General features: G+C 37.2%; 1 protein-coding gene across 1 annotated transcript in view; it reads left to right on the top strand.

Moving 5' to 3' along the window:
* YES1 (YES proto-oncogene 1, Src family tyrosine kinase) overlaps window positions 1-3,957 on the top strand; it is a 102,767-nt gene extending 98,810 nt beyond the window's left edge. The window contains exon 10 of the mRNA XM_037728234.1: window positions 1,229-3,957. Within this exon, the coding sequence (XP_037584162.1) occupies window positions 1,229-1,437 (209 nt within the window). The 3' untranslated portion in view covers window positions 1,438-3,957. The remainder of the gene's footprint in view (window positions 1-1,228) is intronic.
* Window positions 3,958-12,506: the final 8,549 nt, after the last annotated feature.

The following is a 12,506-nucleotide window of genomic DNA, read 5'->3' as shown; positions in this document are numbered from 1 at the left end:
GAGTGCAGTGGCACAATCTCGGCTCACTGCAACTTCCGCCTCCTGTTCAAGTGATTCTCCCACCTCAACCTCCCAAGTATCTAGGATTACAGGCACCCGCCATTGTGCCCGGCTAACTTTTGTATTTTTGTAGAGACAGGGTTTCACCATGCTGGCCAGGCTGATCTTGAACTCCTGACTTCAGGTGATCTGCCCGCCTGAGCCTCCCAAAGTGCTGAGATTACAGGCAAGAGCCACTGCGCCTGGCCAGATTTCACTTATGAAGATGACACTACCTATTTAGATGAAAAGTTCGGGAAAACTTCCTTTTAAGTATTGAGTTTCAAAGTAATGTCATACAGGGTTTTTTAAAAAATAATTTAAGAAATGTATTTTGAGAAATCAGTTATTCCTCAAAAAGAAATAACTAAAAATCTAAATAATGATTTAACCCCATTACATTTTCTTGAGAGAATCAAGTCCGTTTTAAAAACCATTCCTGATAGGTTGATAAAGTTTACAAGAGGTATGAGGGATGGCCTGACTTGTAGGCAGGCAGGGAAGGTGATGCGCCAGATGGGAAGCGTGGTGGGGTTGTCGGCTTGGTGAGACACTGTCAGGAAAAATTTGGAAAAGGAGGCTTTTTGCTGGCCTGTGGTAAGATGGGATGAGCTGCTTATTATTAGGGGGTTGGGGGAAGGGGAATTATAAAGGAACACAAGAAAGAAACTATGTGTAATATCTTGAAGAAAGTGAAACAGGTGATACTAGATAAGGACACTGTTTCAAGGAAGTAATTCGGTATAAAGTTATGTAGTTAGTATATTTGGCAAAACCAAGACTAGAACTTTCTTCTCAATTCCTGTTTTAAAATATTTTCAGACACAATCTTGCCACCACTCCTCAGTAGCCCAAGTTTGGTCATTGTTTAATGTTAACATTAGAAAGTACCAGTACCTCAGAGTGGCTCCCTAATTCTTACTAATCAAATGGGGTTGGCTTTTGAAGACATTAGTATTAAAAATAAGATATTAGGTAGAATGAAAAATTAGACATGTTAAAACATAGGTTAGCATTTTCTAAGCTTTTCTTGATACTCTCCTTCAAAATATATTTTGTTGCTTTGTTAAAAGAATTATTTCACTAAATAAACTTAATATACTTTGAATCAGTTAGTGGCTAGGGGGTTTATGTTTTCCTAGTGGTAGTTAGGACCATTGTTCTTTAATGTTTTAATCTTGTGTGTTAGGTATGGTGAACCGTGAAGTACTGGAACAGGTAGATCGAGGATACAGGATGCCCTGCCCTCAGGGCTGTCCAGAATCCCTCCATGACTTGATGAATCAGTGTTGGAAGAAGGACCCTAATGAAAGACCAACATTTGAATATATTCAGTCCTTCTTGGAAGACTACTTCACTGCCACAGAGCCACAGTACCAGCCAGGAGAAAATTTATAATTCAAGTAGCCTATTTTATATGCACAAATCTGCCAAAATGTAAAGAACTTGTGTAGAGTTTCTACAGGAATCAAAAGAAGAAATTCGTCTTTACTCTGCATGTTTTTAGTGGCAAACTGGAATCCCAGATATGGTTGCACAAAACCACTTTTTTTGTTCCCAAGTATTAAACTCTAACGTACCAATGATGAATTTTCCAACCTGTTTCAGGGTCCAAAGAAAATAGAGCTAAGATACTGATGACAGTGTGGGTGATAGCATGGTCATGAAGGACAGCGAGGCTACTGCTTATAAATCATTTTCTTTCTTTTCTTCCCCAAACTCAGAATTGCTCAAAGGAAATTATTGTTACCAATAAAACTTGAGAGATAAAACGCTATACCATAATGAAATCTAAAATTAAGGAATATCATGGGACCAAATAATTCCATTCCAGTTTTTTAAAGTTTCTTGCATTTACTATTCTCAAAAGTTTTTTCTAAGTTAAATAGTCAATATACAGTCTTAATATATGCCTCCTTTTGCATGGACATGGGCCAGGTTTTTCAAAAAGAATATAAACAGGATCTCAGACTTGATTAAATATTAGACCACAGAAGTGGAATTTGAAAGTATAATACAGTATGTTAATATTCATATTCATGAAACTGAAAAGTAGAATAAGAAATTTTTGACTTCAGCCCTTTTCTGAAGAGTTTGCCTTAGAATAATGAAGGTAACTAGAAAGTGAGTTAATCTTGTATGAGGTTGCATTGATTTTTTTTTTAAGGCATTATGTAATTGAAGCTACTATCCAGTGAAAGGGAAATCTTTTAATCTTTAGATAGCATGCAAAGTAAGACCCAGCATTTAAAAAGCCCTTTTTAAAAAACAGACTTGGTACTGGTGAGATATTGCTAACATGTCCTTATGGTGATGGGTGCCACAAATAGAAAATATGACCAGATCAGGGACTTGAATGCACTTTTGCTCATGTTGAATATAGATGAATAGAGAGGAAAATGTATTTAAATGAAATACGAGAAAAGAAAATGTAAAAGTTTTGCAAGTAGAGGGATGGAATTAAATGTTTAATGTTGATGTCATAGAGTGACAAAATGGCTTTGCTGGCACTCAAAGCTCCTCACTTAGCTATGTTCTGAGACTTTGAAGAGAATTATAAGGTGTAACTATAAACTAATTTTTCTTATACACTAAATGGGTGTTATTTGTTCAAAATAGTGAAGTTACAGCTTCACATTAATTCCAGTAGGATATGGCTTTTATGCAAAACATTTTTAGAACTCCAGTTTTCAAATCATGTTTGAATCCACATTCACTTTTAAATGACCACTTACTGGTGGTCATTTTTTTCCCTTTTAGAATATATTAAATAGTTGATTTGGGGAGGAAAACTTATTCTGAATATTAACAGTGGGGGAAAAGGGGACAGTTGTTTTTACCTTAAAGTACAAAAGTGAAACATACAAAATAAGGCTGATTTTTAAGAGTAACTCAAAAAATTCAAAATACAAATTTGAATAGCAGCACTAGTGATTTAAGTGTCTGGCAAAGGAAAAATTGAACCTGATAAATAAAATGAAGGTCTGGTGTGTATGTTTTAAAATACTCTCATATAGTCACACTTTAAATTAAGCCTTATATTAGGTTCCTCTATTTTCAGGATGTAATTCTTAACTATCATTATTTACCTGATTTAAGCATTAAATTTGAAATTCTGTGCCATGGCATATATGTTCAAATTCAAATCATTTTAAAATGTGACAGAGGGACTTCATGCAAGTTGGCAGTGGTTCTGGTACTAAAAATTGTGGTGGTTTTTTCTGTTTACGTAACCTGCTTAGTATTGACTCTACCAAGAGGTCTTCCTAAGAAGAGTGCCGTCGTTATTTCCCCTTGTCAACAACTTGTGACATGAGATTTTTAAAGGGCTTTATGTGAACTATGATATTGTAATTTTTCTAAGCATATTCAGAAGGGTAACAAAATTATGTACTAAATCTGATCAGGAAAGTAAGCCAGGAAAAGTTGATAGTATTCATTAGTTTTTAACTGAATGGAGCAGTTCCTTATATAATAACTTGTATAATAGGGATAAAACACTAACTTAATGTGTATTCATTTTAAATTGTTCTGTATTTTTAAATTGCCAAGAAAAATAAGCAAGTTTGTATATTTGAAGATTTTTTTCCAACAGCTTTTCGTCTTCAATGTCTTAATGTGGAAGTTAACCTTTACCAAAAAAAGAAGTTGGCAAAACAGCCTTCTAGCACACTTTTTTTAATGAATAATGGTAGCCTAAACTTAATATTTTTATAAAGTATTGTAATATTGTTTTGTGGATAATTGAAATAAAAAATTCTCATTGAATGCATCTATCAATCTTTTGAGTTGCTATTCATATTCCCATTAGTTTTTTAAAAATTGGTATATTGTGAATTTCTTCCATTGGAAAAAAAAAAGTTCAGTTACTTATAACTACTGAGCAGAATGTAATCCTTTATTAAATTCAGAACATTATTGAACTTGTTCTTTGTGATCAGTTTTCCATGTCAGATGAGTGACATTATTTTTACAAGTATTTTCTTCTTTTTAAAATTATACCAGCAAGTAATACAGAAACCTAAGTAATGTTGAATGGAGCTATTCACAATCTATGTGAAGAATTTAAAGTACAATGACCCCTTTTATTATAAGTTAAGGGGCCTAATTTTTTAGACAAGAAAAATATATGAGCTTTGCCTTATCTCTGTGTTTTATAATTATTATATAGATATAATGAAAATAAAATTATACTAAATTTTGGTCATTCAAAAGCATTTATTTTCAATAAGATAATAGTGTTAATTACATTTTACTATTATCTAAAATTATTAGCTTTTTCCCTGATTTCTAAAACACTTCATTTAGTAAACATTTATTATTATTGTAGTATAGCAGTAGTTCCTCAATTTAAGAATGTTTTTGGCCAGGCGTGGTAGCTCACAGCTGTAATCCCAGCACTTTGGGAGGCCGAGGCGGGCGGATCATGAGGTCAAGAAATCAAGACCATCCTGGCTAACGTGGTAAAACCCCGTCTTTACTAAACATACAAAAATTAGCTGGGCATGGTGGTGTGTACCTGTAGTCCCAGCTACTCGGGAGGCTGGAGCAGGAGAATCACTTGAACCCGGGAGGCAGAGGTTGCAGTGAGCCAAGATCTTGCCACTGCATTCCACCTTGGCAACAGAGTGAGACTGTCTCAAAAAAAAAAAAAAAAATATGTTGCTCTAGTTTCTTGTCTGCCTTTTAATTTCCTTTTTTATGCTTAGAAGTCATTGTCCACCCCAACATTAATATTCAACTGTGTTACAGTTTATACATTTTTTTTTGAGACAAGGTCTTGCTGTTGCCCAGGTTGAAGTGCAGTGGCACCATCGTGGTTCACTGCAGCCTTGACCTCCCAGGCTCAAGCAGTCCTGACACTTCAGCCTCCCAAGTAGCTGGGAGTACAGCCGCGAGACACCTTGCCTGGCTAATTTTTCATACTTTGTAGAGACAGGGTTTTGCCATGTTGCTTAGGCTGATCTCATAACTCCTGAGCTCAAGTGATCTGCCTGCCTCGGCTTCCCAAAGTGCTGGGGTTACAGGCATGAGCCATTGCGCCCAGCCCTATAGGTTATGTTTTTTAAAAAGCATTTTAATTCATTTGGAAGTTGAATATAAAAGGTGACTTAAGGACCAGGCACGGTGGCTCATGCCTGTAATCCTGGCACTTTGGGAGGCCAAGGTAGGTGAATCACAAGGTCAGGAGTACGAGACCAGCATGGCCAACATGCTGAAACCCCGTCTCTACTGAAAATGTAAAAAAATTAGCTGGGTGTGGTGACAGATACCTGTAATCCCAGCTACTTGGGAGGCTGAGACAGGAGAATCACTTGAGCCCAGGAGGAGGAGGTTGCGGTGAGCAGAGATCATGCCATTGCACTTCAGCCTGCGTGACAGAGCAAGACTGCCTCAAAAAAAAAAAAAAAATTTAGCATGATTTTTTCCCCATATAGGTAATTTTCTCATCACCAATTATTGGTTAATTTATTCCTATTGATTTAGGTTTCCTTTCTTTATTACACATATATCTTACATCTGTTTTGTCCAATTATCTTTCATCAAAGCATTTTGATTACTGTCACTTGATAATGCATTTTAATAATACAGCAAGTTTCCTTCACCATTCCTTTTCTTAAAATTTTAGTGTCCTGACAAATTATTTATTAAGTCTAGCCTTTTTTTTTTTAATATTCCTATATAATTTGCGAGATTTTGGTTGGGATAGCATTATGCTTATAAACTAATTTGGTAAGAATTTGCATCTTCCATCAGGCTTCTCATCCCATTTGTGCAAGTCTTCATTTAGATAAAGTTTTTATCTAAGCTTTCTATGTGGAGTTGGAAGATGAGTCTCATCTTGTGTTTGATTACTCTGCTCAAAGGGTGCCATTCAGTGCTTCTGGAGACCAGATTCCCATTTTGTTACAAAAGAAACCAATAAACATGCAGAGATGAAAAAACAGTGTGCTCCAGTAGCGTTTATTTCCCTAAAATCAACTCCTCCATGTCTTTCAGTATCTCCTTTTTTTGTTTAAACTACATCAAGTTGAGTTGTTGCCACTGACGACTATAGTCCCGATTAATTTTCAAATTGTTAAGCGGGAAAGGAATACTTCTGATTAAGCAATCTCTGCCCAGTGTCATTCGTTTGCCCTCCACATCCAGACTGCCTGCTCCTACCAGAAGGCTGACTTGTACTTATCAGGGGGCTCTCGATTCCTGTTACGGGAGGCCAGTGAGGAGCTCTAGCAGACAGGAGAAAAACAGAGAGGGCAAGGTATTTATTCTCTGGGCTCCCTCCTTGAGAATCTGGGCTGGCTATGTCCTTCAGCTCCTCGCTGTCCAGCTTCCCTCATACACCTTTCTTTTGGAGACTGCTAGCAGCTTCCATTCCATATGTTTTCTGCCTTAAGGTTGATGACAGTTTTGCTGCTACTAATGCTGCATTAATCCTTGTGGTTTCTATCCTGCCCACCTCTTTGTAAATAAATATCCTTGATTTGACACTTTTTTGTTTGTTTTTTAGAGATGGTCTCTGTCGCCCAGGTTGGGGTACAGTGGCAGTGGCATAATCATAGCTCACTGCAGTCTCCAACTCACGGGCTCAAGGGATCCTCCCACCTCAGCCTCCAAAGTAGCTAACTACAGCACAGGCCACCAAGCCTAGCTAATTTTTTTTTTTTTTTTTTTTTTTTATGAGGTCTTGCTATGTTGCCTATGCAGGTCTCAAACTCCTAGGCTCAGCAGTCTTTCCACCTTGGCCTCCCAAAGTGCTGAAATTACCAAGTGTGAGCCACTGTGCCTGGCCTCTTGATTTATCTTAATTCGAGAATGCCAGCTGTTTCCAGTTGGGACCCTGGCTGATACTCATTATGCCAACAGCTGTATCAGAAAATAGGAAACTCAAATTATCACATCAAAGTGACAGTTCATATAAAACATTTTCAGTGCTATGTATACAAAATTGCAGCAATATATTCAATATTAAATGTAAAATTACAAGACTTTTTTTTTTTTTTTTTTTGCTCAGCCTATGGAGAAAATTACAAGACAATTATTAACTGTGGAGCGAGCATACCAAATCTTGAGAATTGGCACCATCTTGGCTCACTGCAACCTGTGCCTCTCAGGTTCGAGCAATTCTCATGTCTCAGCCTCCTGAGTAGCTGGAATTATGGGCGTGCGCCACCACACCCAGCTAATTTTTATATATTTATTAGAGACAGGGTTTCACCCTGTTGGCCAGGCTGGTCTCAAACTCCTGATCTCAAGTGATCCACCCACCTCAGCCTCCCAAAATGCTGGGATTACAGGTGTGAGCCACCACAACCAGCCCAAAACAAATATTTTTTTTTAAGTTTTTCAATGCCTATTTTCCCAATGTTAGTAAACATTTGTTGTTAAAACTGAGAATGTTCAATTCGCTGTTTAACTGCAGTTCAAAAATGAATTTTATTAGTTGAATTTTAAAATGCATAGGAAGGAGGCTGGATGTGGTGGTTTATGCCTGTTATCCCAACACTTTGGGAACCTGGGCCAGAGAATTGCTTGAGCCCAGGAGTTCAAGACCAACCTGGGCAACATGACGAAACCCCATCACTACAAAAATTAGCTAGGCATGGTGGTGCGTGCCTGTGGTCCCAACTACTAAGGATCACGTCACTGCACTCCAATCTGGGCAACAGAGTGAGACCCTGTCTCAAAAAACAAAACAACAAAACTAGAAATGAGACTTAGTAAAACAATAAAAGCTAAATAGATAAAATGTGAAAATTCTCCAGTAGGAGGAATAGCCCCTGGGACCTTTAAGAAACATAGGATATTCAATTTTAAGATGCTTGCACAGTCCTTGTTACCCCAAACCTTCCTTCAAATCAGCTACACACAGCTGTGAGGCAGTGACCTTTAGGGAAGAAAAGGGATTCAGTCACGGCCAGAAGGTATAATGACAAGGTACAAGAAAGGGTAGGGATGGATTTCATAACCTAGTTTAAATGCAGTAGGGAAATAAATTCAGCAAATAAACTAAATCAGGTAAATAGAAAAGTCCAAGTACTTACAGAGATTCTTGGAGAGACACTGGATTTCAAAGGGACATGGGGTAGGGGTTCAATCCAGCTTCACTTCAGTCTTAAAGGTCAAGTAAACTTGAGTAAGTTGGAGGACTTTGACAATCCAAAGTAAAAAATTGTCACTATCCTGTGATAATAGGGGTGAGAGAAATAGAAAGTAAAACCTTGCAGTTGGCCAAAAATGTTGACAGTGATTCTAATAACTGAATTAAAGTGATGTGGCGCCTAAAGTTTATCAGATTCCATTTATTCACACATAATTACCTATTTTCACGGAAAGTCTTAACTCTCCTAAAACATTGAGAGGATATACCATGGAACTAGATGGCAAACTTGGTTTGGTTGGTTTTGTAATTACCATTGCTAGAAAGTTAGAAAAGGGTGGCATCAGTTCAGCAAATTTTGAGAAACTTGTGGAATCAGAAGAAACTCAATCTAAAATACAAGAAAACATTTTTGCAGAGTTTTAAGTGCAATTTCAAAGAAAATTCAAACTTAGAATCAAATTCAAGGAGAAGGCAGCACCCCAAAGCAACATTTTGGTTTTATTGACATATAATTTACATACAACAAAGCTCACCATTTTAAGTGTACCACTAGATGAGTGTTTTACAAATGTATACAGCCATGAAACCACTCCCACAATCATGGAACATTTTCATCAATTCAGAAAGTTCCATTATGCCCTTTTACAGTCAATCTCTTCCATTCACCCCTGACCCCTGGCAACCACTGAGTGTTTTCTGTCACTATAATTGTACATTTCTAGGGCTTTTTATAAATGGAATCATATGTAGTCACTGTGTAATATCTTTCATCCAGCATAATGCTTTTGAGATTCATCTTTTTATGGTTTAGTAACATTCCATCATATGGATATACTACATCTTGGTTTTGTCCTTTTTCCAGTTGACGGATGTCTAGATTGTTACTAGTTTTAGACTGTCACAAAGCTGCTATGAACAAATACAAGTTTTTATTTTAAACATAGGTTTGAGCCAGGCACGGTGGCTCACACCTGTAATGCCAGCACTTTGGGAGGCCCAGGCAGGTAGATTGCCTGAGCTCAGGAGTTTGAGACCAACCTGGGCAACATGGTGAAAACCCGTCTCAAAAAAATTTAAAAAAATAAACATAGGTTTTAAGTTCTCTTGGATAATTACCTATGAGTAGGATTACTGAGTTGTATGGTACATGTATGTTTAACTTTCTAAGAAACTGATAATTTATTTTCCAAAGAAGCTATACCCTTTCACACCCCTCCAGCAATATATGAGAGTTCCAGCTGCCTCACATCCTTGCTAATACTTGGTATTGCCAAGTATTTTAATTGTGGCCATCCTGGTGCATGTCAGTAGTACATCATTGTGGTTTTAGTGTGCATTTCCCTAATGACTAATAATGTTGAGTCTTTTCATAAGCTTATTTCAAATTCATATATCTGCTTTGGTGGAATGTCTATTAAAATCTTTTGCCCATTTTTGTATCAAGTTGCCATCTTACTGAGTTGTAATTTTTTCAATATTCTGCATACAAGTCCTTCAACAGAAATATGTTGCAAATATTTTTCTCCCAATCTACAGTTTGCTTTTTCATTTCCTTAGTGGTTTTTATCAAAGAGAAAACATTTTTAATTTTGATAATTTACAGTGTTTTTTATGATTCATGCTTTTAGTGTATTGTTTGCTTTATCCAATTAGAAAAGATTTTCTCCTGTGTTTTCAGTTTGATAATTCTAGCTCTTAAAATTTAGATGCGTATTCCACTTTGAAATGAGTTTTGTGTATGATATAAGGTAAGGATCCAGGGTTGTTTTGTTTGTTTGTTCATATGAATATTCAATTATTCCAGCGCCATTTGTTGGAAAGACTATCTTACTCATTGAATTTCCTTGGTTCCTGTTTTTAAAAATCAACTTACTACATATGTTTTGGTCTATTTCAAGACCTCTTCTGTTCCATTGATCTACTTGTCTGTCTTTATGCCAATTTCACATTGACTCAATTAGTGTAGCTTATAGTAAGTCTTAAAACCGAGTAGTTTAAGTTCTTCGGTCTTGTTCTTTTTTAGGATTATTTTGGCTATTCAAATTTCCATATAAATTTTAGAATCAGCTTGTCAATTTCTTCAAAAAATCCTGCTGGGGATTCAGATTAGATTGCATTGAATTTTTTTTTATTATTATTTTTATTTTTTAAAAGACGGGGTTTCACTATGTTGGTCAGGCTGGTCTTGAACTGCCAACCTCAGGTGATCCGCCCGCCTTGCCCTCCAAAGTGCTTGGATTACAGGCGTGAGCCACCACACCCGGCCAATTGCATTGAATTTGTAGTTCAGTTTGGGAAGAACTGATATTTTAACAATATTGAGTCTTCCAATCCAAGAATATGAATTTCTCTACATTTATTTAGATCTTTTCTTCTCTCAGCAATGTTTCATAGTTTTCAGTGTGCAAATCTTGCATATTTTTGTTAAACTGGTGTTATATTTTTGATGCAATTGTTTTAAGAAGTATTGTTTTCTAATTTCAGTTTCCAATTTTCATATTACTAGCACATCAACTATAATTAATTTTAAATTGACCTTGTATCCTGCGTACTTGCTAAACTCAGTATTAGTTCTAGGAGCTTTCTTCATAAGTTGCATAAAGACAGTTTTCAACAAAGACGAATAAGCATGTCACCCAAGAATAAACAGGTTTACTTCCTTTTCAACCTGCCTTTTATTTCTTTTCTTGTTATATTACCCTAGCTAGAACCTGCAGTACTATGTCAAATAGAAGTGGTGGAAGCAGACATCCTTTCCTCGTTCCAAATCTTAAGGAGAAAGCAGTAATCATTCACTATAAAGTCAGCTCGTGGCTGTTTCTAGCTTCAGAGAATTGTTATAATTTCTTCCTTAAATGTTTGGTGTAGAATTCACCAGTGAAGCCATGGGCCTGGTGCTTTCAGTTTTTGGAAGGCTATTATTTATTCAAGTTCTTTAATAGATATAGGCCTATTCTGATTGTCTGTTTCTTCTTGTGTGAGTTTTGGCAGATTGTGTCATTCAGTGAACTGGCTTATTTCATCCAGGTTATCAAATTTGTGGACATAGAGTTCTTAGTATTCCTTTATTATTTTAACATCCATCGAATCTATAGTAACGTTCCTTCTTTCATTTTTGACATTAATAATTTGCATTCTCTTTTCTTGCCTGGTTAGAGGCTTATTGATTTTATCCACGTTTTCAAAGAACCAGTATTGAGACAGAGTCTTGCTCTGTTGCCAGGCTGAAGTGCAGTGACAAGATCTCGGCTCCCTGCAACCTCCCCCTCCCGGGTTCAAGCAATTCTCCTGCCTCAGCCTCCTGAGTAGCTGGGACTACAGGTGCACACCACCATGCCAAGCTAATTTTTGTGTTTTTAGTAGAGACAGGGTTTTACCATGTTGGCCAAGGTGGCCTGGATCTCTTGACCTTGTGATCTGCCTGCCTCGGCCTCCCAAAGTGATCTGAGCCATTGAGCCCGGCCAGAACCAGCTTTTATTTTCATTGATTTTTCTCTGTTGTTTTCCTATTTTCAGTTTCACAGATTTCTGCTTTAATTTTTGTTATTTCTTTTCTTCTGCTTTTTTTAAAAATTATTATTATTATTATTTTGTTTTTTTGAGTTGGAGTCCCCCTCTGTCACCCAGGCTGGAGTCCAGTGGTGCGATCTCGGCTCCCTGCAACCTCCACCTTCTGCATTCAAGTAATTCTCCTGCCTCAGCTTCCCTAGTAGCTGGGATTACAGGTGCACACCACCACGCCCAGCTAATTTTTGTATTTTTAGTAGAGATGGGGTTTCGCCATGTTGGCCAGGCTGGTCTCCAACTCCTGACCTCAGAAGATCTGTCCATAACGCCATTCCAAAGTGCTGGGATTACAGGCGTGAGCGAGGGCGCCCGGCCTCATTTACTCTTCAAAGCATTTCCCAGATGCAGGAACTGTACCGCACACCGCTTTTCATAAAATGGTATGAAAAAGCGTGCGTGTGTGTGTGTGTGTGTGTGTGTGTGTGTTGGTGGGTGGATGTGCGCGCGCGCGTGCGCAAACTTTTTTTTTTTTGGCGGGGCAGGGTGTGGACGAAGGGAGTGTCCATAGTTTTCACCATGATCTCACAGGCATCCTATAGTCCTGAAAAGTAAAGAATCCCTGCAACCCAGATGACGGAGCCCAGGTATTGCAGCCAAGACACTGACACCTAACTAACTGTGTGGTCCTGGGTAAGTCACTTATCTCTTTGAATTCCCATTTTTTCACCAATAGAATTTAAATGGCATCTACCTTGCAGGGTTGGGCCATAAGAGGTAAGATAGGTATGTTATTTTTTTGTTATTTTTTTACTTTTTAATTTTATATATATATATATATATATTTTTTTTTTTTTTT

This window comes from Cebus imitator, unplaced genomic scaffold (genome assembly GCF_001604975.1).
Source record: "Cebus imitator isolate Cc_AM_T3 unplaced genomic scaffold, Cebus_imitator-1.0 Scaffold12, whole genome shotgun sequence".
NCBI classification, from domain to species: Eukaryota; Metazoa; Chordata; class Mammalia; order Primates; family Cebidae; genus Cebus; species Cebus imitator.
This window is presented reverse-complemented; position numbering and strand designations above follow the sequence as displayed.